This window comes from Esox lucius, chromosome 4 (genome assembly GCF_011004845.1).
Source record: "Esox lucius isolate fEsoLuc1 chromosome 4, fEsoLuc1.pri, whole genome shotgun sequence".
In the NCBI taxonomy this organism is placed as follows: domain Eukaryota; kingdom Metazoa; phylum Chordata; class Actinopteri; order Esociformes; family Esocidae; genus Esox; species Esox lucius.
The window spans coordinates 16963015-16988809 of NC_047572.1; the positions used below are offsets into that span (position 1 = coordinate 16963015).

Here is a 25795-nt window from a genome sequence, read left to right on the forward strand (position 1 = left end):
ACTGAACTCTCCCATGTGTTTTATTCACAGCAATGAATTATTGATATTCTTGAGCCAATCGTAACGGTAGGCAACAGTTGAAATGTACAGAATGAAGTATCAGACAGTTACACTTAGTTTTGACAAAAACAAAACCGTACCCTTGACACCTGTTATCACAACAATGTACATTAGTTGTTTGGCACCAATTTCAAAGATAAATAGATCAAATATAAAAGTCCTGAAAGTCCCATTTAAAATATCTAAAACACCACCCTGTCCCTCAGAAAAGCAGAGCCCAGCTAGTTGTCCAAAGTTCCAGGTCTTCTCATTTTAGGTATGTCTGGCTGCTTAGTCAAGTTGATAAAACAAATTGCCAACAACATTCCAGGACCTGTGTGGCTTACCCCAGGTCTGAATCCTACCTCAGCATGACCTCTGACATATCTCAGATCATGTCGGTGGGTCATTTTGATGATGCCCAAGGTAACTGATATGCAAGACTGGGATGTCTGAGTTCAGAAGGCATCAATAATGGGTTATTCTGTGTAGAATGTGGAAGTATATGACTAGCTGTGTGTGCTAGCTGTGTGGAGGCTGGCCCTCCTCAGTCTCTGCTTTACTTCGCTTGGCTGGAAGGCTGGAGTCATGAGCCTTCCTAATGTGGCGGTACAGGTCGCCTGACTGAGTGTAGCTACGGTAACAATAGCGGCACTCGTAGGGGCGCTCGCGTGTATGAACGATGGCATGCCGCCTCAGAGTGTACGCGCACGAGAACGTCTTTCCACAGACACCGCACGTGGGGACATCCTCAACATAGTTCCCCATAGAGTCCTGGAAGTCCTGGAAGTAGACGGGTTGGTCGGAATGCTGGCCCATGGAGGGGAAGAGGGAGGCGGGGAAAGAGGGCGTGTCGGAGGAGGCCCCAGGTCCGGAGGGGGAGAGGGGGAAGGAGAGCGGCTCGGAGGGGTGTGAGTGGGTCATCTGAAGTAAGGAGTGGTGGGGATGAGGGAGGAAGGGTCGGAGTCCATCTCCGTTACTATCCTCAAAGTCATCCCCGTCATCTACCTCCATCATCCCTCGTTCCCGACCTGTCCCCATTCCTCTCCTAATCATCACCCCTTCCATCTCCTCAAACTCCTCGTCTGAGATCACAATGGCCTCCACTTTTACCTTCACCCCGTCCTCCTCGTCCTCCACCACTCCCCGTGTCCCTGGCAGGTGCTCTGCTCTAAGCACCCCCGTGTTGGGGTTTCCCTCAGCGTCCTCCGCCCCCCCCTGATTGGGCCCTTCAGCCTGGGGCGGAGGGGAGGGTTGGCTCTGGTGGTTTGTTGCGTTCACATTGGGAGGACAGGACTGCAGTGGATGCTGTGTGCTGCCTGGTGTGATCACTGAACTCTTGTCGTCAGAGAGATTGTCTTGGCTCTCCTGTCCTGGGCTGGAGGAGCTGCTATGGTCCGACTGGGTAAGTATCACTACCGAAGAGCCCGAGCCGCTGGCTTGAGTCATGGGCATCGCTGAGGATGATGATGTAGCTGCTGATGAAGAGGACTGGTGGTGGTGACTGTATGTCTCTGTGGAGCTACAGGGGCTGCAGAGGGCAGAACCTCCCTGACCCCCCACCCTGAGAGAAGTACCAGAGGAGAGGATTACCAGGTCACCCACAGGGGGCAAAGCGTGGTCCATGCCAGGCTGGGTGGTGTCGGCTACATCTGGGCTTAGCGGGGCATGCTCCCGAGCCTCTACACTCCTTTCTGACCTGCCAGAAGAGCCCAGTTGGTTCCTCTGCATCGCCATGGATGCGAAGGGGGACGCCAATGACATCCCTGTTGCCACAGTGACTGTTTGGGAAGCTCCTGTCGCCATGCCAACCCTGGGTCCACTGCCACCCAAGCCGCTCTCCTCTGGGCGTGTGCTGTCTGCCTCTGCCGGTGGCGGACGGTGCTGTAGCTGTCTCTTACACACCCGTACCACTTCGTTCATATGGAGAAAGCTTGCCGCTGCCAAAACATCCTCTGCTGGGGGAGGGGCCTCCAGCCGAAGCACGCCCTCGTACATGAAGTCTAACAACAGGCCAAACGCTGCCGCCGTGACGATGTCCCCGTCTAGCGTGACTAAGCCAGCCCCAGCTCCTCCTGGCGGATCAGAATAGAACATGTGGAAAAAAGGAGAGCAGGAGGCCAGTACAGCCCTGTGGGCCAGAAAACGAGAAGAGCCAACCAGGACGGTGCAGTCACACAGGAACCCACGTTGGCGCTGGGAACGCAGACCTGATAGAAGCTGCAAGGAGTGCTGGGGAAACTCCATGACTACAAAGAGGGACAAAAGAAAGAGGGTCATAAAGAACAAGAGGGAGTGGAGAGTGACAGAAGACTGAGACAGGATAAACCGTTACAAGTGTATCTGCTCATGGATAGAGTCTCGTCTTGTCGTCACTAGGTGTTTGCCCCCTAATGTGAAATGCTCGTGATAATCAGTAAACCACTCATTGCTGTCCTCTTTCCACTAGCAACTGGCAAGACATAATTATAAGTAAATGTTGGTTACTGTACAGAGTTAACGTTATCACCAGCAAACATTACAGATTCAGTAACGGGAGTGTACAATTCGACCATGTATTTGAATATTTACCATTTAAACAAGGTTACGCTGTTTTGACGCTTAATCAAGCTATGTTATAGCTAGCTAGCTTGTTGACAAAAAAGGGGACTCCTATACATATTTAATTAAACATATTTGACATCATTTTAAGGCTTTATGAAGATATGTTAAAAAAAATGTTATGAACGTAATAGTAATATTTAAATAAATAATCACAAGTCAGCTGCTAAAACGTCTTCTTACCTGCTAAAAACAGCTAACGTTAGCTTGACTATGTAGCGCTCCTCTTTACCTTGAGGGAGTTGTATTACTGCCCCGGGCATACCTCCGGCTGAAGCCGTAATGTTGATTGTATTCGTTTTTCAAGACGGTTATCAGCCGTCAAGATCATATCATTTGGTCAAAACAAAAAGTATGCATGGTAATGTATTTGTACATGCAAAAGTGATTTTTTTGATAGATGCTTGTTCCGCCCTCTGAATGAAGACAATACCGAAAATGCGATTTCGAACAAAGAGATGTTGTTGAAGATGAACCATTCTGTTTACAACATGACGGAGCGGCGCAAATTACAGTTCTATTGACGAAGGTCTCTCCTCCCTCCAGTTTACATGCCGGGCCACAGTCTGGTGTACCTCTGACTATCTAAATAGAACTCCCTCATTGACACAAAACAAATCGATTAAATCGCTTACTGACACCTTCTGGTCGGAGTCTGTATAAAGTGGAAGTGAAATGTGCTTGCTTGTTTACATTTCGTGCTGTTGTTACCATATATGTAGATATATATTTTGCCAGTGAGTTGTACAACCACATCGTGCTGGATTGCGCTTTGAATTTGCGAATATTCAACATTTGCTTCTTGAATGTGCAAACTTGTTGGCATGACATAGCAGGCATGTTGAGCATGTCGGACGCGTGAGTAGCTGTTCTTGTTGCTTTACTGTAATGAGAGTTGAGAGCTCCATTGCCCCTTAAACCGACAGAAGGAACTGTAAATGGACAGAGGAGGAATGGACCGTGGAAGAAGAGGAAGGGGTAGGCGAGGTAGAGGTGATCGTGTAGAGGTGAGAGAAGGTAGACTGATATTAGTCCGGTTTGAACATATTTTTATCCTTCAATACCCCTTGTGAAGATGTGTAGTTTTAAGTTGCATTCTGATACAGTACTCGATAGCCTGAGCCTTTGGCTAGGTAGTCTGCATTAAGTGTTGATGCCATATGTAGACTGGATGTGAATTACCACAACATAATTGAATTACAGTCAGTGTGCATGTTTCCTATCAGGACAAGGATGTCTGCCTATCAAGGCGTCTGTCCTTTGCCCTACGCCATGGGGCCAATCAAATGGGACTTCACATGAATCCTGGTATGAAAGCAGCTTCCTTGCTGATAAAAAAAACACAATCAACATTTGAAATCACATGATGAACATGGCATGACATATTCCTCATGTCTGTATAATGAAAGCTGTTGGCCCTTCTTGTCCTTAGATGGCTTCATTTTTGTGGAGGAACTTCTGGCTCATGCACAGTTCCGCTCCTTCTCATTGGAGGATGTGGAGAGAGTTGTGGCCACCAATGACAAGCAGCGATTCAAGCTCCGCCCCTGCCCTGAGGACGGGCAGCTGCAAATCCGAGCCAATCAGGGGCACTCTGTGCAGGTTGGGAGATCTGGGTACTGCATCGGGAATGGGCCACCCTATATCTCATATATTACACTACTGTCAGCAGAATTAGGCCCAGTCAAGCAGTGTTATGCTTACAGAGAATAGCTGTTGCCATTGATGACACGTCTCTTGGTAAAGTGTATCATGGTTGTCCAAATGGGACTGTGACACTGCCAGGGTTACTCAGAAATGCTCTGTTATGTGCCCATGTCTGGAAAGGTATGTGATCTAGAGCTAAAGGCAATTCAGTCTGGTTCTCCTGACTGTCCCATGGAGGGTGTTCATGGCTCCTACCTGCACCACTGGCCCTCTATCCGCTCCCAAGGCCTCAGCCGCATGAACAGAACACACATCCACCTGGCCACTGGACTACCGGGGGAGGGCGGAGTCATCAGCGGTAAGAGAATAGCTAGGCGAAGCAAGAGCATATTTGTAAAGTAGTTATGCCCAAATGAAGATGTTTTTTCAGGATATCTGTTTTGTTCCAGGCATGAGGACAAACTGTGACCTGGCCATATATATTGATGTACCCAAAGCTCTCTCTGGTAAGGACAACCAGTGCAAATTCCATTTGCCAAGTAATGTGTTTTAATGACTGTATGAGTTTGATGTTTCCTGTGCAGATGGAATCCAGTTCTTTTGGTCTGAGAATGGTGTTTTGCTGACTCCTGGGGATAGTGAGGGCAAACTACTTCCAAAATACTTCAGCCGTGCTCTAAGACTGAGACCCACACGTGAGTCCCTCCACTAGACCACTGTAATACTATTGGAGAGGAGAGAGAAATTAACTGTAGATTGACATTGTCCATCTACTTTTTCAGAAAGTCTTTTGCCACTGGAGTAGACGGAGAGGTTGCTTAGTGATTTTGTCACAGATATCCAAAGTTCTGAAGTTCTGCCTAGACTGTCCCCTTGGAAACCGATACTGTCCTGAACCAGAACCAGAGACACCACTTCACTGTGAGACTTCCACTATAACTCTACACACATTGACTGACACTCTTGTTAACAATATCGCATGACTGGGAGACCCAAGAGCAGCGGATCTATCAGATGGGAAACAGATGGCACAAGCTGTGGTTTGGTTAACGGACAGTCTTCAACTGTCCCACAGAGATAGGAACGTACATGCTGCATGCCCATGGGGGGGAGTTATTTGTGGTTTTCTGGGCAGTTGACTTGAGGAAGCTCTGCCACCATACAGTTTAAGGATAGTCAGACACATTCATCTGGAAATGAAAAAACCTGTCAACTCTTTTGTACATCAATAAACATTTATTTGTGGATGTCAACATTGTCAATTTCTAAGTTTGAAAGTAATTTTCTATAACATCATTCATTATTAAAATTTTCCTTATTTTATTGAGGTCTCAGGGCTAACTGGTTTTAAATCCTTCAACACTGAATCTGTCCACTGGTGTCCATCTGATGAATAGAGGACCTGTTAGGCTACTGCTACGGTATATCCTTGGTTGGGGGTTGTCACAGGGCCTCATGGCCCCCTGTCAGCTTGTGGAAGAGCTCCTCGTTGAGGGTGTCGCTCTGCTCGCGGCTGCGCGTCGACATGAAGATGTAGCCTCCAATGAACTCGTGGACGATCTTACAGTCGGCGGTCACACAACAGAACGCTATGTTGACATTCCCATCAAACTCTATGGCCACCTGAGGGTTAGGAGGACATAAGTAGAGAAGTTAGGCCCAATGACCAAGTAAAAGTGATATACAGACCATTTCCAGTGTGCCTTTGATTTTGGAGGTTACTAAAGGAGACTGGGGCTACAGAAGCATTTCAACAGTTTGACTGAGGGATCAGGTTACCTGTCGTATGTCCCAGTTGACGTTCCACTGCCTCATGTTGTTGTAACGCCAGGTTTTGACCACGTCTCCGACCCCAAGGTCGATACGGATCAGACGGTTGGGGGCGATGCCCAGCACCTCGTCCTTCCGACTGCCCTTAAATCTGATCGGGTCAGAAATCAGCCATTAGATTCAATTTCACAGCACCCTATCCTAAGATCATCCATTACTAATAAACTGCTTTAGACCATCACTCATCTTTTGTGAATAACTGGGGGAGTACTATTATTGCCCCAGGCATAACCAAGCTGAAGCGGGTTATTGTTGATTGCGCTGGATTTGTTTTTTGACGGGTGCCCGGTTGGATGGCCTAGACGGCCTGCTTTGAGATGACAGGCAAGACGGCAGTAAGTTGCCAAATGATCAATCGAATTAAGCGGTTGATTTAGCACTCTGTAAAGAATGTTTTGTCCTAGCTATGTTTTATCAAAGTTCACGTTTTTTAAACAATTAAAATTCAAACATTGAATTCTGAGAATGTATATAATAGCCAGGCTTTTTAAAATAATCGGGGTAGTAGTTGTATTTGAATAGCCTATAATTGTTTTGCAACTGAAGTTGTGAGACTGCGATTTTGCTTTCAATGATCAAAGCAGCGATTACTAATGCATTCAAACGATGTCACTTACCCAAACATGACTTTGAGGCAGATCTGCCCTGAAGGCAGAAATAAATGTGAGAAGTGGAGAGGATGGAGCTTGCATTTGAATTGGGCTGGTGCTTTAAACAGACATTTGACCAAGGTTTGTGCTTGTCTCTTCACCTTAACCCTTACAGCAGGGATCATCAACAATTACCCTTCGCCGGCCGGAACCTGCTAGTTTTCTGTTCTACCTCATCGTTAATGGGACCCTCCTGGGGTCTCAGGTCTAAATAAGTCCCTGATAGGGGAGTTGCAATGAAAAAATGGAGTGGAACAGGTTGCAAGGGCCAGATTTGATTAACCCTGACACTAACCATTTTAGAATGTAACTCTATGTGATTTCAGACTTAAGCTCTGTGCTCTCCATTGACAACTAATCCCATATATTTTTGCCTTCAGGGCAGACCTACCTCCAGAACATGTTTGAGAAGGTAAAACTCCCAACCATACCAGCTGCACAGATTCATTATTTGTTTAGATCAAAAGGATCCTCCTTTACCCCGGTATCGCAATGGACCAATATACGGTTCCTGGTTCAAAACCGGCATCTAAATTGAACTCCATTATTAACATTAGAGCAAGCTACCTACCTCATGCACACAACATATGGTTCTAGGTTTCAGAGAATAGCCACGGATCTTGATATCGGTGGCATTGGTTTGCCAGACAGTCCTTACCTTACCACCACAAAAGAAAGGCCAAAGTCGGGCAGAGCCTGCCATATCTGGAGGAAGCGGAGTAGGGCGTCGGTTAGGGACAGCTGAGCCACGTTCTGATAGGCGTCCAGGATTTTAGGGGCCAACTTGGTGTGAGATGGAAAGGATCATGGTTACACTATGTATGTGGAGTTTAGCGGGATTCGGTTTCAGAGAGACAAATGAACACTTGTGCTGATAAAGGCCTCAACTCCAAAGAATAATTTCTTTCATCCAGTTAGTTCTGTAAAACATTACCTAGGGGACCGGGTTTGTAATCAGTAGGTAAGTGTAATGTGGTGCAGGAGGCTACCTGTTTGGTCTTGTACTTCTTGCTGTAGCGCGGTGACACCAGGCTGTGCGTGTTGATGTTGTCGTCCGTCTGACTGCTGTTGGTGCTGGGGTTGGTCTGTTGCATGGCCAGGAAGGAGCGGATGCTCTGGATCTCACTCTGGAACGAGGTGTCAGCCAGACTCTTCCCCTTAGAGGCCAGACGACAGGCTGCCATCCATCTGGAATACTGCTCCTCCTGGACAGAGAGAGAAAGATAGATATTTAAGTCATGGACAAGATCTTGGACCTTATCTACACTTTCAGTAAATATGTAAGGCATGTGTTCTTCAAGTGTCTTGCAGTGTGACTCACGTTCTCACAGCGCAGATAGACCTCGTTCATGCCCTCCGGGGCTGGGATCAGAAGTCTGATGCAGAACTTTTGTCCAGCGACGTTCACATCTGGTGCGACCTCACAGCCTGATGGGGTGTTAGGTAATGTTAGACATATGAATTACATTAGTTTAAGAAGGTCAAAGAGACAGAAGATGGTGGATCTTTGTGTCCTCATTATCCCCTGCCAAAGCAGTAGTTACTCTTCATGGGGTCCACGGAAAACACAAAACAACAAATAACAAAACACAGATGGATTGATAGACCAGAACAGACCCAAGTTTAACCTCAACAAAAGAAAGACAGAGGAATACAAAGAAGGAGACAGTGATAGAGAGATGCCTCTTTATACCTTTTAGGTTGATCTGCTGGATGGGCTCCCCCAGGCTCTCCTCTTTACTCTTATAATAGGAGATAGAGTCATCCTTAAACTTGAACCAATACTGTTTGTATCCCTTCAGAGTCAGTCTCTTGGGGCTGAAACAGAAAGTATGCTGATGTTGAACTGTTGTTTTTTTTTGTTCTATATTGTGAACTGGGCATGTGTGTGTTTATCATTTCTATTCTCAAAAACACATTAGTGGATTGTTTAAGATTCTGCAAGCCCGTACCGGAATATCTTCAAGTAATCATTCAGCTCTGGAGCTGTCAAGTTATCCTGTGTTGGAGACAAAGCAGAATGCAAATCATTCCTTGTCCAACTTGCTTTTCAAAGACCCATGGAAAAATATTTAGACACCTTGTCAATATTTGTCTTTCAAAAAAACTACTTTGGTTACTTTTTCTGACATTAAATAATTAAAAGATGTACTCGCAAATACAAATCAAATATTGACTTCAAAGTGATATGTTGCGGGATATGTTTCACGTAATGTGAAATTTAGAGTCATCATATCTGACCAGCAAGTCTTGGGGGCTGCTTCCCCCCACATCCAGCTTGACCTCCAGACACTGCAGGGCTGAGTCCAGGTCATCCATGGCAGGAGTAGAGGTCATGGCTTGGGGTTCTGACAGGGAGAGCTTGTTTATGTGGTACTGGTGGGGTTGAAGATCAAAATCAAGAGTTTGTAAGTTATAGTTACAGCACAAGACAGAGTAAAACACAGGCCTGTTCAGTTTGACTGAAACATCTACACATGGTAATGATAACATACCTTCAGTACCTATAGTACTTGAAAGAGTGTCATAACTAAATTAGAATTGGCTGAATAAATCGGTTGAGTGACTGAACTTTGTATTCCAAAAAACGAATGGAACCTCTCTGAGGACACTTTCACCCCTTACAAAAGGCACAAATTGGTTAAGTCAACCCCTGCACTAGGATTCATCTCTAAATTGAGATGAGTGACTGCTACTTAGAGAGTAGAGAAAGGAGAGAGAAAGAAAGCAAACTGAGGAAAAACAATTGCTAATTAATTTATTTATTTATTTGAAAAGAAAGGTGAGTACAACTAAAACAGTTTAATAATGCTTTAAGCTAATTTCAGCCGTTGTTTATATTGAAGGCAGTCAGCCAGGAATCTAACTTGCTGAATATTTGTATTGCATAATGTGAATTAATCAGTATCACAAATTAATCAGCATCATAGGTAAAATTTCATATGCAGGGCTGAAAATGAAGCTCGCCCCCTCTCCGCTCGCCTAAGGTGAGTAGTTCACATTTCAGGGCAAGTCTACTTTTATAACCACTCACCTGTCAACTATTCAGCGCCAATTTAGTTATAAATAGCAATCTCTTCATGGGGCCCAAAATTCTCAGCGGCACCCCTGAGCACAGATACTATCACGTTCAGCAACATGGTTATGCAACATGGTCATTTTTAATGACCACAGAGACTCAGTGCACCCATTTAAAGTGTTTTCCGGAAGACGGCACCTAACACAGCCTGTTTACCTGCAGGCCTCCAAACAGCATCATTTCCTCTTCGGTACAGTCTATGTCCTCTAGTAGGATGGCCCAGCGAGCCTGCTCATACAGCTGGGTCAGACGCACAGCATCGTACTGAGAAAACACAGAGAGAGTGAGAGGGTGAGAGAGTGAGAGTGAGAGAGTGAGAGAGAGAGGTTAGAGGCTTCGGAAACGAGGCATTGATTCCTGTATGGTTAGAGATCACACTTCTACTGAAAAGGCCATTTACAATCCAGCTGTCACTTTCCTTTCTCTGTTTCACTCACACATGGACGGAGACACACACTGTACCTTGGGCTCCATGTCATGAAAGCAGTAGTATTTGAAGCGCAGCCAGAGTCTATCATTCTCCTGAACTCCCTGCTGCATCAGTGACCGAGAAGAGTCCAGCCACCTGAGAGGGGTGGCGAGAGTGATGTGTGTGAGTAAAAAAGACAAAAGACAACTACAGAGGGACGTGAAGGTTGAAATTGTGTGTGTGTGTGTGTGTGTGTGTGTACACCTGCTGTGGATGTGGGCCTTGTCCACAATGCTGGCAGGGCGGTACAGTTTTGCAATGGCCTCTGGGGCGGGGGCAGGCTGGGGGACTGACAGCATCTTGTACACCTTCTCAGTCTTAGGGGAGTCAGCAAAATGGGCAGGCATTCCGTTATACAAGCAGGGGCGGGACACTAGACAGGAAGGGAGATCGGTTAATACTGGATCACACAGTGAATGCACTGTATTTACTGCTACTTTTATAGCCTCTAATTATAACACTACTGCTCACTGTCCTACTGCTCCTAAATTCCGCAGGCTCTGCTCTTCGTACTGTGACTGTTCCACTGAGGGTTGATAGGGTCATGATGTTATCATATTAGGTACCTGAAGTTAGAGGCACGTCTGTGAGGTCGTACACTTCCTCAGACAAGTCTTTATCTTTCTTCTTTTTCTTCTCCTCTACAGGACGCAGCAGGGACAACTCCTCTGGCCGACGGATGTCTGAAAGGAGAGAGGGAAGAAATTCAGATAAAAAAAATAATAATTTGAAACGGTTTTCCTGAAGTAGCAGCTGCCACGGTAATTTCTAGATCGATTTGTTATGATGATCTAAAAGCAAATTTGAAAATGGACACCTGGACAGGAGAACATGAACCGTTTGGGGTCTCGACTCACTCAGCATCTTGCAGATACCCAGCACGGTGCGGAACACAGACCCGGAGAAGCAGGCCCGGACCCGGATGGTCAGGCCGTTGGGCAAGCCCAGTTTCAGGGCCTTGTGCTGGGGCATGAAGATGAGCCGGGCATCGGCGTGGATGCCACACTTCTCCAGAGTCCAGGAGGGACGCAGGAGCCACTGCTGCTTCTGCTCCCACCACAGGGCATGGTCTGACCAGTCACGCCTCACCTCTACACAGGGGGAGCAAACCGGTTAGCCCGCCGCCACGCCTCACACACAGTCGTGGTAGACGCCATGAGTACGCCACCTTGACACAGTGATCGGTCTTAGGACATCAGTTGTGTAGGGAAGGGAGTCGGCTGCTCTCCACCATGCGGACTACAGTCATGTGAAATATGGTGGTGGAGTTTAGCGCCAATATCCATTTGTCCATTTGGAATACGCACACCAAACACCAAAAAGGGACAACTTTCACATGACTGTATTTCAATGTGTGTGTGTATGACTCACGTGACTTCTCCACCAGTTTGAGTATGACCCCACCTATGTGGAGGTCAGAGGTTACACTGACAGTAATGGGTGGTGCCTCAGCGCCAAGGTCCTCCAGTGTGACTGACAGATCCCACACTGCCATACTGAGGAGGTGAAGAAAGAGGAGAAACAGAAAGAGAGAGAGAGAGAGACAGTTGGGAAAAGAACGAGTGAATGTGTAAAGTGGGAGGACAGAAATTGTGTGTCACAACATAAGACAGACACTTCCCAACGACCTACTGTACCACACCCACCCTGAATGACCAGGGTATTCAACCAAAAAATCCCTATGACAGCTGACGAGAACTTCCTATTTCTTCAATCATGCTGGATGCAGACTTCCTCTTTCAGACCCTACCCAGCCCACCCTTCAATATCCAGCCATTTGACTGTGTTTATGTTTATCATATCTAAAGCACACTTCTTTCCTTTCAGTTGGATAAACTCATTTCAGTAGAAGCCCTTGCCTGCGAAGGTCTGTGGGTGTCATATAAAGTATTTTAATAAAACAGGCTCCAAGAGTAAGCACTTTGGAAATTGAGAGGTGGTTGTCTTGTTCCACTCTTGGCCAAGGACAATATGTCTTTGGGCCGTGGGTCTACTGCTATCCATATACCGTTTACATCTATCCTCTATCCTCCATCACAACAGAGCAAAAAGAAAGACACCACTCTCTCTCTCTCTCTCTCTCTCTCTCTCTCTCTCTGAGATTCCAGGCAAAGAGCTGTCACATATACACACCACAGCCTGTATCACATACAATCTTGTTTCTCTTACCCTCTCCACCGTCCAAATCGCAGGCGGTTCTGGCAGCTTCTTTCAACAAAGACCTTCTCCTCCTCTTCTACCTGATCTATAAACAACCCTTCTGGACTAATAAAATCTGCCTGTTACACTTCCCCTCTCTGTATGTCTTTTAAGTTGAGTTGCAACCGTGTGTCAGTGCAGACAAAAAAAGGGTGTTCCTCTTTTGTACATTTCCGGCTACCGGAAATGTGAGTGTCAGTGCTACTGAATTGAGCTGTGTGTGTTTGTGTGTGTGTGTGTGCCTGTGCCTGTGCCTGTGCGTGTGTCTTTGCATTGAGATCTACTGTACATTGGCAATATATAATATTTGAAATGTTTAATTTGAGCCCACAAATAAAATTTACAATTCAACAAGGTCGTACACTATTAAAAGAAAAAAAGTGGTCGTACAATATTAAAAGAAAACACCACCTCCTCTTCTGTAGACCTGTCACTTAAATGCCACATACTGTCACTCTGTGAAGATAGGTCAGACACAACAAGTTGCAATGAAAATTGTGGCTATTCAGGCATAGCATTATGGACTGATACACACACACACACACACACACACACAACGGAGTACAGGTGTTTTACAATGAGACCTCTGGCACTTGTTTGAAAGATCCTTAAAAAAGGTAAGGCTAAGCTAAGGCTCAAATACCTTTTCTCTTGTCTCTTTCGAATCTTCCATCTGCTTCCCGATCTGAAAATCTATCATATGCAAGAAATAATAAGGAGAGAGAGGAAGAAAAGATTTACATACACCTTACATTAAGGTGACTACTGTTATCTAAAAGGTTATTTTAGCTTTTGGCCAGTAGAGGGCAGTGAGAGACAGACAAAACAGCTCCTACCATAATATCAAAGAGAAGGTTTGATAATTTGACCGAACTTACTGCAGAGTATGAACCTTAATGGAAACTCGTAATGTATTCCTTTGTTTATAATAAGCTTGCACTTTATGTAATTACAGAACATGACAATACTTGTTGCTTATGGTTTTATAGCTCCCCTGCAAGTTGGTACAACCCATGCGTCATTTCATGTTTACAACAAAATGGCCCATGCCAAGTTTCTCTTCCTCCATATTCAAACAGGATAAAAACGCAATATATACCAACATCGAAACTAAATAACCAGCTGAAATACTCACCCAACACTGACGCAGTTCTGTGTGGGTTCATCTTCGATTTCACACAGCATGGCATTTCAAATGTCTACGTTCACTTCACGTATCAGAGCCATCGTTCCACTGTCCCGCTGTCGTATTAGTGATGACTGTCATACTACCAATATTGGTGTGGGCGTAAAACTTAAAAACATTTTTGGTGTTTCAAATCGTCAAGTGCGTTCGCTAGTGCGAAGTGCGCAGAGTTCTGCCAACTCCAGCCCTGCAAACTACAAGGCCCTTCTAAAACTAGAGGGTAGGCAGCTTGCGATCCGTGTGAAGAAGTTTTCTACAACTACTGCCGCCGCGAAGTCGTTACAAGGGCCTAACAAGTGGTCGACCTCCAGGAGTAAATACGATTCGGTGTACCGGATCGCACTCGGTACCCTTGGAGTGACCACTGTGGTCGTGTCGCTGCACGCGAGTGCCCATCTCGCCATGGCAGGGTCGGAGAAGCTGAACCTTGATTCAGCCAAAGGGGACTGGAAAAAGGTGAAGGGTGAGTCACTGTGACTGAGACAAGGAGTCTAACTGTTCATGTGGAGGGTTTAGTTGTGCATGCTCTGCAGAGGCATGAGTAGCAGAGACAAACAACTTAAAGTAGAGTAAATAATAACAAAAGAACAGGGCCGGCTCAAGTGTCTCTGGGGCCCCGGGTAAAAGTTGTCATAAGGGGCCCTACACTAACGAAGGCACAGAATCTGGAGAATTTCTCATTTTGCAAACACCTTGAAAATGCTTTTTCCGAACACACTGGGATGCCTTGAGCATCTTAAAGGTGCGCCACAAATATTTTCCTTATCATGATAGTTTTGGAACGCTCACTTAAAAGGGCTGTGAAATGAACTAAGACTTGTTCCTTTATTTCTGAGTACCTGTGTGCCTCAGGTAATAAATAGAATGGTTACATCTATACGTCACATTAGTTATGCCTCTGTAACCGGTGTGAAATTGCTAGTCAGTTATCGTTGCAGTCGGCGCTAAGAGCATTTCAGTTGGTTACGTCACTTGCTCTGAGACCTTTAAGTACTTGTTTTCAATTGCTTTGCAAGGGCTGCAGCTTTTGCAGGGAGACGGTGACGACTCTTCGTAGGTGACAGCTTTCTGTGTGTTCGGGGTTCACTGGTTCAAGTTCTGTTTAACATCTCCGAACACACTGTTGTCATGCCTCCCACCTGGTTCTTTGAAGTCCGGTGTGCTCAGGTTGTCGTTAAGTGATTGACACTTTTTTTTCAACATTTTGAACTACTATATTTATTTAACTGAAAGCTTTCGAAAGTGCATACCAGAAGTTTCTCAATTATATCTGACATGCTATGACAAGTTATAAAAGGGGAATCTGGGATTTAAACAAACAACAAAGCAATTTTTCTGGTCAGCAGCCATGGGCTGCTGCTAGAGAAATGTAACCACTCTCAAATGAATAGATGATGGATCATCCATGGGATCAAAATGACATCATGTTTGTACCAATCCCATATTGTCCTTTATTTCCAGAGGACAGGACTGAAAGCTATTGAAGTCACCATAAAGCAGATCTTAAAAAGCATACACCCACACGCTAAATATTTGGCAGGTACATGGTGTGCTAGCATGAAGTATAATCCTACAGACATTTCTTCAGATTATTACCTTGCAAATTGAATTTGGTTAACCTCATTTGACTACAAATATGAAATGATTGAGAAATGCGTTATAGTTTATTTAAACATCTTAATTGAATGCAGGTCAATTCATTGTCTTCTTGAAATATTTTATTGCAAATGACCTTACATTTTGGTCTAACATCCAACATTTAGCAGTTTGCAGTGTCAACAAACAATACAGGATCCAACTGTCTAGGAACTATTTAATAAATTGTTCTCCCTTGGTTGTGGTTCAATTACTTTTTATTGTTACCTGCACAAAACAAAATTCTTACTTGCAGGTTCCTCCTCAACTATCCTAGAAAAACAAAGTCAAATGATACATATAAAAAGAAGCATAATAATAATTACTTTTTATTCACAGTCACTTGTCAGATGGTACGTTGCTAATACACAGCTATATCAAAAAGGATGTGTACTTGAAAATGCTCCTAAACCGCCTCTCAGTAAGTCTGGTCACAGCAGATTATCTTCTGTTTACCCAGCTATGCAAATTAGATGACATCATCAGTCTAGTAATTTAAAACCGGCAGAATGCTGTTTTTTTTAACTTGACTTTCACATGGCAAACTAAAGCATATAAAAAGGATTGCATATAAAACTATTATAAAATTAAACAGCCATTTCAATGGTTTTCAGTGTTTGAATCACATGACATTGAAATCCTGATAATGAGACAGGCTTCATTAAAATGAATGTCTGGATATTTGGAGGACCCACTACAATCACAAACTTAGTTCTTCAAAACTATTTGTTCTTCTTTTATTTAATGACTTGGCCAAAGGCATTCAATTGCAGGAGGACGGCACAAGGCAACGCACAGAAACACATAAATAATGTTAAAATACAAACAATAAACACATGGGTGTGAGCATTGTAAATCAAATGACACTAAATTCAGGGAAACACCAAAGGTTGGTTTCACTGGTTCTGCAGGTTCATTGATCTGATAGCAGAAATGGAGAAAGTGTGCTGAACGTGTCCAGCTTGGACCTCTTTTGCAATTCATTTCAGTTCTTTGTGTTGGCAAACTGAAATGAAGGAACCACAAGGTGTAGGATTTAGTGACCAGACTGAGACATCTACTATAAAGCAGGTTTTTAATGGTGTAGCGTATGTCAAGATGTGAGCTAAAATGGAGGGGGCTTTTACCTAAAAGGGACAAGTAAGACGGTAGTGAGTCGAGCGCAGCATATGCGTCTTGAGACCGTTAACCACGGTGATGGCACCACGGTGATGGCACCACGGTGATGGCACCACGGTGATGGCACCACGGTGATGGCACCACGGTGATGGCACCACAGTGATGAGTGTTGAAGGGAGGTTCCACTCACAGAGCGGATGGTAGAGGTGAGTTCCATCTCCGTTATGGAGGAGGTATTCAGCGGAAATCCTGAAGACAGCGTCACCATAGTCCAGGATTGGCAGGATAGTAATTACAAGGTTATGCTTGGCAAGTGTGGCGAAGCTTGTTTTGGAGCAACAAACCGATTCTGTATTTAGCTTTAGACTGTAGGTGGGTGATATGGGTTTTGAATGAGTGTGTGCAGTCAAGCTATATACCAAGATACTTGTAGAAGTCAGAATACTCCAATTCAGAACCAATCCGGGAAAGGATGTTTCGGGGATCAGCAGGTTGAGGTAGGCTCTTGTGTTACGGAATAGATTGAGGTAAAAAATGGCTGATTTTATTATAGCTATGATGTAGGATGGTCAACACAGTATTCAATGTGGGGCCAGTTGTATACAGTATGGAGTCATCCATATGTGGATAAGGAAGTTATTACCAAGAGCATCATTAATATGCACAGAGAATAGGGTCAGCCCAAGAAACAAATCATGAGGAGTATACATCGAAACAGCCAGAGACAAAAGGATAGACAGCAGGCACTGATACATTTTACATGGACCGACGTTTTTTTTCCAACCAAGCCGGACTGTCCTTTGAGAACCCTAGTTTGTGAAGTTCCTTGATGAGGATGCAACGAATGACAGTCATAATAACAGCCGCACCTCAAAGATGATGATAGGCACCCATGGCCAGCTCTAGACAGTGCAGAATTGCCTTTGGCCTATAACAGTTGGGGTCTAGCTTGCACTTACAGCACATTTCTACATGTTCTCCTTTGTTTGGAACTCTGTTGCTCTGAGGTTTGAACAGCACCTGCGGTAGCGTAGCCTGTTGGTCAAGAGCATTGGGCCATTAAACAAAAGTCTTCTGTTTCTAATCCCAGAGCCAAAAAGGTTTAAAACACTGTTGTTCTGTCTCTGAGCTAGACAGTTAACCCTAATTGCTCCCAAGTTGTGGGAGTAAATACCAATGTGTTTTAAACATACTTAGCTGGTAAAAATAATACAATATAGCTGCAAGGAGCAATTAGGGGTCCAAGCAAACAGAGCGCAAGACAAGGATTGGCCACGCAAGCCCGAGAGTAGTTAGTCGGTAATGAGCGTTTAAACAGATTTTCCGAAACAGCGCCCCCCCATGGCCGATCAGCGCCACACACCACAGGCCTTTTGCGCATCTTGTTCTGACCACAGACACCAAGTTTGGGGACAATAGGACAAACTGTTGGTGAGAAACTCGCTCACTTCTTAATGGGCTGCTTCGCCACCATTTTTGATCGGCTGCAATGGGCAAACGATTTTGCAAATCAAAAATCCACCAAGTATCTTTTGTTAGGCTTCGCCTGTAGATCATCTCTGCCTATATTCGGGAAGATTGGACAAAATTTGAGACCTGTGAACAGTTTTAGAGCTTTAACAGGAAATTGAATATGGCGGAAATACAAGATATTGGAGCTTGATGTTCCAAGAGGCAATTTTGTTTAGCATAAACATTTCTAAAAGCTTTCATTGATAGCTGGAAATGTATTGGCCCGTGGCGGTCACAGGGTTTGGAATGCCAAACTCCCTATTTGTTGTAGTACAAGAACCAATTGCACTCATGCAACTCACCAAGTTTGGTTGAAATATCTGTTTGAGTTTACGAGTAATGAGCCTTACAAATGGCTTTTTGGTATAGCGCCCCCATATGGCCGATTAGTGCCAAACACGGCAGGCCTCCTCTGGTTCTCCTTCCAAACATGCGTAGCAAGTTTGGTGCCAATTGGACAAACGGAGGCTTCGCCATCCATTTCTGATTTTGCTAATAAAAAAATCCAACAAGTATCTTTTGTTAAGCTTCGCCTGTAGATCATCTCTGCCAAGTTTTGGGAAGATTGGACAGATTGGAGGTTTTTCACAAAATCCAATATGGCAGGAAATTTAGTTAGGCGCAAATTAAAACGGGCTCTATGAAGGTTGTTCAGCACGTGGTCATGCATCATATGACACTGGTTTGATGTCTCTAGACCAATCACAGCCTGAGATCTAAGTGTTTGAAAATCGCGACTTTGGCCCAATGGTGGCGCTAGAGGCATTGACCTATGAACACCAACATTAGTTTTTGTGAGTTTGGCAGAGCTTGGACCCCTAATTATAATGGATTCTGGTTCCCGTCCCAAATCTATACCGTTAGTCTGTAACATTATGACCACTGACAGGTGAAGTGAATAACACTGATAATCTCGTTATCATGGCACCTTTCAGTGGGTGGGATATATTAGGCCGCAAGTGATCATTCTGACCTCAATGTTGATGTATTAGAAGCAGTGAAGGCTGGCCCGTGTGGTCCGATCCAACAGACGAGCTACTGTAGATATAATTTCTGAAAAAGTTAATGCTGGTACTGATAGAAAGGTGTCAGAACACACAGTGCATCGCAGTTAATTGCGTATGGGGCTGCGTTGCCGCAGACCAGTCAGGGTGTCCATGCTGACCCCTGTCCACTACCGAAAACGCCTACAATGGGCACGTGAGCATCAGAACTGGACCACGGAGCAATGGAAGAAGGTGGCCTGGTCTGATGAATCATGTTTTCTTTTACATCACGTTGATGGCTGGGTGCATGTGTGTGTCACTTACCTGGTGAACACATGGCACCAGGATGCACTATGGGAAGAAGGCAAGCCAGCGGATGCAGTGTGATGCTTTTCGCAATTTTCTGGTGGGAAACCTTGGGTCCTGCCATTCATGTGGATGTTACCTTGACACGTACCACTTACCTGAGCATTGTTGCAGACCATGTGCACCCTTTCATGGCAACAGTATTCCCTGATGGCATTGGCCTTGTTCAGCAAGATAATGCACCCTGCTACAAAGCAAAAATGGTTCAGGAATGGTTTGAAGAACACAACAACGAGTTCAAGGTGTTGACTTGGCCTCCAAATCCCCCAAATTAACCACACTGTTTAGCCTTACAGCTTTTATAGCTTCCTATGTTTTTATCACATTTTTCTATTTCTATTTTCTTATTCTGTGTTTTATTATTATGATGTTGTTTTGATGTTTTAATTTGAGTATTGGTTTTTATTCTATTGTATTTATATGTATTTTCTTTCCTTTGTTAAGCATATTGAATTGCTTCTATGTATGTATTGTGCTATATAAATAAACTTGCTTGCTTCCTTGCAAAAAAAGAATAGTCTAACAGCACGATCATTCACCATCCTCTTTTCTGTCCGTTCCCTTGCTCTCCTGTTCCTTAGAAACATTGCTCTCCATGGAGAATAGAAAGGAGTACTACAAGACTGTCCCCATCGCCCTTGATAAGGTACCTGTCTGGACCTCTACCCCAGGTATGTCTCCCATCTGACAGCCCGGTCCACTCCAGCCTCAGCCGTGTGTTGTTTCTCAACTTCTGTTCTGTCCTGAGCTACGCTGACACTGTTGACCTGCATTACCCAGAGTAACTTACCCACTATGAGCACATAAAACATGTTATCCTGAACAGTGTTAAAATGTCTGTCCCTAAGGTCATTCAGGCAAGAAACCCAAATTCAAGAGGAATGAATCTCTGGATCAGAAGATCTCCCTGTTCAGAGGGGACATCACCAAGCTGGAGATAGACGCCATTGTCAATGCAGGTGACCACTGGAACATTAGAACACCACACTTGTTAGTAATAACATGAAATGCGAATAATCACAGTAAAACCTTCTGTACTGTACCATTTTCTGTGTGAAAAGGAAGCATTAGGGCTCTGTATTGGACAGTTCACTGTGAAATCACAATTATTATCATAGAGCTCTCCCTGGAGCAGAGGCACATTTCCTGATCCCATCACAGATTTTTCAATGTAATGTATCTTCTTTAATGCTCCATGTTACAGCTGAGCTGATTACACCCACATTTATAATCCCTCCATTTTGAAAATAATGCTCTGGGAGTTTGTAGAAATCAAAATGGCTCAGTTTGTCTCTCTGCACTGCTGTGCGGTTTGTGCAAGTGTGTTTGTGTGACTGCACTAAACTCAGAGTGACATCCATAGAGCTCATGCAGAGATTATTATTATGCTCTACTTCTGTTATTGAACTTTGCCCTGCCTGACCCTATGATATTCTCAGGTTCCATCAAGACATTGCCCTATTGGCTGTTTGCTGGGCCTCTCTTATAATGTTATTTACTTATTATAATCATATTTATGTATAAATTATGTGTGATTTAGTCATACATTGAACTTGTTGCTCAGTTCCCTTTGGGTGTCGTGTAACTGTCACCAATAGGTGGCAGTACTGGCAAGTGTATCAGTTTGACCTGTGGCTTTGTTGTGTACAGTTTAGTTAGTACTTTGTTAGTTATTGAATCGGAATCACAGCAACCTCTGCAGAGTACCATAACATGGAAGCGTCCGGTGTTCAGACATTCACAGTCATCTTCAACCTAGCTTCTGTTTCCATCTGAAAATGGGATCCAGGAACATCGCTCAGGTGTTTCTTTATCACTTGCTCTATAAGATTAGCATCATGGTGGTTGGTTTATTTAGTCCAACATTAGCAGTGAATTTTGATGATCAGGTTAGGGCTATGTGATGATCAGGTTAGGGCTATGTGATGATCAGGTTTGGGATATGTGATGATCAGGTTTGGGCTATGTGATGATCAGGTTTGGGCTATGTGATGATCAGGTTTGGGCTATGTGATGATCAGGTTTGGGCTATGTGATGATCAGGTTTGGGCTATGTGATGATCAGGTTTGGGCTATGTGATGATCAGGTTTGGGGTATGTGATGATCTGGTGAGGGGTATGTGATGATCTGGTGAGGGGTATGTGATGATCTGGTCAGGAGCATTTGATGATCTGGTCAGGAGCATTTGATGATCTGGTCAGGAGCATTTGATGATCAGGTTAATGATACTTGGATACTTGATGATTATGTTTTGCATATACATGATTTTTCTTCATTGGTCATTTAGTGGCAACTGTCATAAATGAAAATGGCTGCTGTGGCGCTGCGTGAATAATTCATCCAACATTAAAGCCAGTAGCCTGTGTTTTTTACAAGGTTTTTAATTGATTCCCCCTCTCACTATGCAAAGTACCACTGAATAGAGTAGTAAAGTCCCCTGGCTGGAGGTTTGGAGTGAATAAGAGAAAGGCTGACTGATAATGTGTCAGAAACCAGATGCTACCATATTCCTTTAACAGTGCCCTCCTGGTGGCCAGACATGAAGACACCAGTTTGGACATTAACTAAAAGTTCACGAATTGGGTAATGTAGAAAAAATGAGTAACTGAAGGGAGAGGGGGGTCACAGAGACAGAGTATTCATCTTTCAATTGATTGAATTCAATTTACTTTTCAAAGGATCCAGATCTTATGGAATGAAACCAAATTAAATTAAACAAAGTAGTCAAATGGTACAAAACTCATGGAGTGCTACACGAACTTCAACTATTTAGGTTGAAAAATAAACTGGACACCTAAATGAGGCAGTGAATGAACTGAGAAATTACATTTGTAATTGCACTGCTCAATGGCAGCGATGTGTGGGATCCACTTGCAAATCTTGATCAGCGGGACAAAAATACCCCATTAAAATCTGGCATGCAGAAGTTTGGAAGATTCTCCTACACGTCAATATCCTCTAATAATGAAGACTAAAAAAAGAGCTGATCCGTTTTTAGAACATTTAGATTCTGTGACCCTGTCTCATATCATTAGCCTACCACGCCCTGCAATACCAAGAGTAGGGCAAAGATACGAATCCCTTCATCCAACTGGTCCTGTGTTCAAAACCTGTTCTACTAACACACTGAAGCCTCAGAACTTCTAATCAATCAGAATTAATCGAGTTACAAAACAGTAAACACAAAACCGCATAACCTATTGGCAAGCACAAAGCAAAATACAGTGCTATCTGGTTCTAAACTGACAGTACACCATCTGACCATGGTTACGGATCAAATCCTTGGAAAAACCTTGACGAAATACAAGCTCAGTGAGCACAGCCATGCCATTGAAAATGGAAGACACAGGAAGCCTGGCTCCCCGTCGAGGAAAGGCTGGGCAATCACTGAACCACAACAGAAAATGAGTCAGAGCTTCATTACCTGACAACATGGGAAAATATAAAACGATTAGACCGAATAACATCCCAACATTTGAAAACATTGTTCAAGCTTTTGAAAGACCCTCGACTGAGAATGAGATGCCTATCAGTTTGGGGGAGGGCACAGACTGCGTATGGGTTGCACACTATGCCCCAACCTGCCACCAAATGAGGGAGTGTGTCTGACGCACGCCTGTCTTATGCCATTGCAATTAATGTTATTAATAGTGTATGTTCTTTTTCTCTTTGCTGTTCTTGTTATTATTGTTGAGTGTCTGATAATGTTCTGTTCTGACTGTTATTTCTGATATAAATTGTTACGTCATGCCAAGAAAGGAATTGGAATTGGGGAAACAGAAACTCTGTCTGTGACAGAGAGAGGGAGTAAAACAGAGGGAGATGGGGAATAACTGAGCGAGAGTGGGAGTAACAGAGGGAGAGGGAGTAACGGGGAAGGAGTAACAGAGAAAGGTAGAGGGAGTAACAGAGAAAGGGAGAGAGTAATGTATATAGTTACAGAGAGCGGTAGATCAAGGGAACCTTTCCTGAGTATCCCTGTCACTATGGTAACCAGCAGGTAGAGTTGGCTGCTGTCAAAAGGGTAGAACATCTTTAAAAGCAAGACGGTGTCCAGCAGTGGGATCCTGAGTGATATTTTATTAATGTCAGTCAAAACTAACAGACTGGAGGAGCGAGGTGTTTAAAAAAAGTGCAGATCCGGCGTCTCGCAGTCATTCCGACACTCACTGTTCCCCTAAGGATGTTTTCTTGGCGGGGTGCTAAGGTTCCCATAGCGACACTCAGGCCAGGGCTGCTTACTCTGAAACATGTAATTGAAATAAACAGCGGAGGACACTTTTTTTGGTAACAATGGAGTTTGGCGGGGGGCCTTCCCACTTACATGAATGTTAGGTGAAGCATTACACACTCTCTCTCTCACACACACACACACACACACACACACACACTTGCATCAGTTCACTTGCGGCACTGCTGATTGATCAGGAGGAAGGGCAGGCCAATAGGGGAGGGCTGTTTATGTTGTTTGTGTCGTTCTCAATAAATATTGGATTTACAGTAACTACCCCACACTCCTCACTCCCCACCCCTTCACCATTATACTGCGGCTGGCTCCTTGCATTCTCCTATAAAACACAGCAAATATTAAAACCCACAAGCACTTAAGAGCTGTCCTGGAGATGGGGAGGAGGGTAGAACGGCCTTCTCTTTACACCCCTCCTTCAATCCATCCGGCCTCGGGAGGGAGGGAGGGGGAGAGAGGGAGGGAGGGAGGTTGAGGGAGGGAGGGAGGGAGAGATTGAAGGGAGTATATATTATCTCTGATGGGCTAGTTGATTAAGATGGATTACACAGTGACTCGTGAATTGTCATTGGAGTGACAAGGTGAATGTTACTGCGCGCTCTTGTCAAGTTCATGAAGTCGAAGAGTTTCTAGTCGCAGTGTTGTTTCGTCGTTTACTTTATTTCATTCAAATTAACATTGCATCCCGTTGGAGTGTGTTGCTGTTGCTGCAGCCTCGCTCCATTAACTCACAGTAGTAGTGTAGCTAGCTGTCGGAGGGGGGCGCAAGCTGTGGAAGGGGTTACGCATTCTCACTGATAAGGCTCCCAGGTTCAAGCCTTTTGCGGGGCGTCAGAGATAAGACGCCTGTGGTTGGCAGACAGGAAGGCAGGCAGACAGACAGGCAGGCAGGCAGGTAGGCAGGCGGACTAAATGCCTCTAGTCTAGAGATAACCCAGCAGCACTGGCTACCTCAGTGCTAAGTGACAGGAGACGTTGATCTACAGTACAGCACCAGACTGGGAGCCTGGCTCTCTCCCCTGGGCTACTCTATTAGTTCCTGCTGTTGGCTACTTTTTTTATCTCCGGCTCTAGTTAGGCTGTCTGCTGTCGGCTATTTGTGTGTACCTCTGACTGCTTTTTTGAACTCTAGTGACTTTGGGCTATTTCTGTCAGTTGTAATGAGTGTGTCCAACTGGAGGTACTGTACTATAGGTCTACTGTATACCTACACAGAAACACACTGACATGAACTGTTGGCCTGGTCCGACCGCCATTAGTGACCAATGCAATGCTGAAGCGCTCCAAAACAGACAGACAAATTATCCTGAAACAATTTACAACAATCTGATTTACATTTCATTTAGATGTTTGACATTGACGAGTTAACAGGAGCCCCTTAAATCAATCCCTAATGACCGGTGTGTCGGTAAACAAAACGCTCGAAAAAAAAAGTGAATGAGTTTGCAGAAAGCCCATTGATGGCAATTATTTCTCCCCCTCTGTAAGCCCCCCGCCCCCCCCCCCCCCCAAATCAATCGCCACTTTAGCTGGAATGGAGGAAGTGTGAGACTCATTAGCTTGATTGGCCCAGTGCAACGTGGGAATTATGGAGAGGAGTCGGCCGGCTCATCTGCACCGTGCTCATCAATGCAGCATTTATCAGCGCTGTGCTCTGTGTTGTGTGTTCAACAGAGCAAGGCCTCCGCCTTAATTAGGCCTATGTTCATCAACGTTCAATGGAGTTATACCTTCATTAGGGCTCCTTTTATTAGGGCTGGCTTCACTGCACGCATGGGTAATGGTGAGCAAGCGTTTACAGGTTGGTGAAATCCCGCCACTGGTGATGTATCGCAACCATTCCTTTCCGGAGGTGGACACGGACATTCTGAGGGGGACATGTCCACCTCATTCTGTTAGCTGTCTCCGAACCGTTGCATCCTCTCCTCCACCTTCACAGGGTTTGGCGTTTCCGGCTCTGAGTCACTCGGGTTTCATCACATCCACTTACCATCTCTCCTATCGTTGCTACCTAGACGACACTCCGCTGTTTTTCTCCGTCCCCCCCCCCCAATCTGACACACAGGGGGCCTACCTGCGTGCCTGGCGGATATCTCGGCTTCGATGTTGGCGCAGCAGCTCAACCTGCGCGTTGCCTTGTTGTTCCTCCGGGGAGAAAGCCTGAACGCTCCCAAGACCTCTCACTCACAGTTGACAGCTAGACCGTGTCTCCCTTCCAGGGTGCCAAGAA

At 44.8% G+C, this 25795-nt stretch overlaps 4 protein-coding genes across 8 annotated transcripts in view; 2 read left to right on the forward strand and 2 right to left on the reverse strand.

Annotated features, from left to right (window-relative positions):
- Positions 1-2: 2 nt before the first annotated feature.
- On the reverse strand, positions 3-3041 carry zbtb3 (zinc finger and BTB domain containing 3). 2 transcript variants are annotated; one of them, XM_010898326.3, is made up of 2 exons: positions 2824-3041; positions 3-2288 (listed from the first exon to the last, which is right to left on the reverse strand). In XM_010898326.3, the coding sequence occupies exon 2, from the start codon at positions 2284-2286 to the stop codon at positions 562-564; it is 1725 nt and encodes a 574-aa protein (XP_010896628.2). In that variant the 5' UTR covers positions 2287-2288; positions 2824-3041; the 3' UTR covers positions 3-561. The 2 variants fall into 2 exon arrangements, with proteins under 2 accessions (XP_010896628.2, XP_010896629.2); XM_010898327.3 differs by lacking the exon at positions 2824-3041 and adding an exon at positions 2611-2785.
- Positions 3042-3273: 232 nt separating this feature from the next.
- Positions 3274-5540, forward strand: trpt1 (tRNA phosphotransferase 1). Its single transcript, XM_010898328.4, has 7 exons — positions 3274-3647; positions 3867-3948; positions 4073-4242; positions 4468-4645; positions 4737-4793; positions 4872-4982; positions 5070-5540. Exons 1-7 carry the CDS (start codon positions 3579-3581, stop codon positions 5090-5092), a joined length of 690 nt encoding a protein of 229 aa, XP_010896630.1. The 5' UTR covers positions 3274-3578; the 3' UTR covers positions 5093-5540.
- fermt3b (fermitin family member 3b) lies at positions 5504-13761 on the reverse strand. 2 transcript variants are annotated; one of them, XM_020045830.2, is made up of 16 exons: positions 13650-13761; positions 13158-13207; positions 11687-11811; positions 11173-11406; positions 10882-10998; positions 10520-10688; positions 10309-10411; positions 10003-10110; positions 9009-9143; positions 8720-8766; positions 8461-8585; positions 8089-8195; positions 7757-7972; positions 7426-7550; positions 6067-6208; positions 5504-5910 (listed from the first exon to the last, which is right to left on the reverse strand). In XM_020045830.2, the coding sequence occupies exons 3-16, from the start codon at positions 11808-11810 to the stop codon at positions 5731-5733; spliced, it is 1932 nt and encodes a 643-aa protein (XP_019901389.1). In that variant the 5' UTR covers position 11811; positions 13158-13207; positions 13650-13761; the 3' UTR covers positions 5504-5730. The 2 variants fall into 2 exon arrangements, with proteins under 2 accessions (XP_019901389.1, XP_010896631.1); XM_010898329.5 differs by lacking the exons at positions 13158-13207; positions 13650-13761 and adding an exon at positions 12485-12942.
- The window catches only part of macrod1 (mono-ADP ribosylhydrolase 1), a 70255-nt gene continuing 58138 nt past the window's right edge, over positions 13679-25795 (forward strand). For all 3 annotated transcript variants that reach the window (XM_010898335.3, XM_010898334.4, XM_010898333.4), the window contains exons 1-3: positions 13679-14163; positions 19900-19989; positions 20167-20277. In XM_010898335.3, the coding sequence (XP_010896637.2) occupies positions 13698-14163; positions 19900-19989; positions 20167-20277 (667 nt within the window). In that variant the 5' untranslated portion in view covers positions 13679-13697. The remainder of the gene's footprint in view (positions 14164-19899; positions 19990-20166; positions 20278-25795) is intronic.

Coding starts and splice junctions, on each gene's coding strand:
- zbtb3 (XM_010898326.3), bottom strand. CDS start 2,286: ATGGAGTTTCCCCAGCACTCCTTGCAGCTTCTATCAGGTCTGCGTTCC.
- trpt1 (XM_010898328.4), top strand. CDS start 3,579: ATGGACAGAGGAGGAATGGACCGTGGAAGAAGAGGAAGGGGTAGGCGA. Junction 4,243..4,467: donor ATCAGGGGCACTCTGTGCAG/GTTGGGAGATCT, acceptor ATGTCTGGAAAG/GTATGTGATCTAGAGCTAAA. Junction 4,794..4,871: donor TGTACCCAAAGCTCTCTCTG/GTAAGGACAACC, acceptor TTTCCTGTGCAG/ATGGAATCCAGTTCTTTTGG.
- fermt3b (XM_020045830.2), bottom strand. CDS start 11,810: ATGGCAGTGTGGGATCTGTCAGTCACACTGGAGGACCTTGGCGCTGAG. Junction 10,412..10,519: donor AAGGCCCACATCCACAGCAG/GTGTACACACAC, acceptor CACCCCTCTCAG/GTGGCTGGACTCTTCTCGGT. Junction 6,209..7,425: donor CTTTCTTTTGTGGTGGTAAG/GTAAGGACTGTC, acceptor TGACCCGATCAG/ATTTAAGGGCAGTCGGAAGG.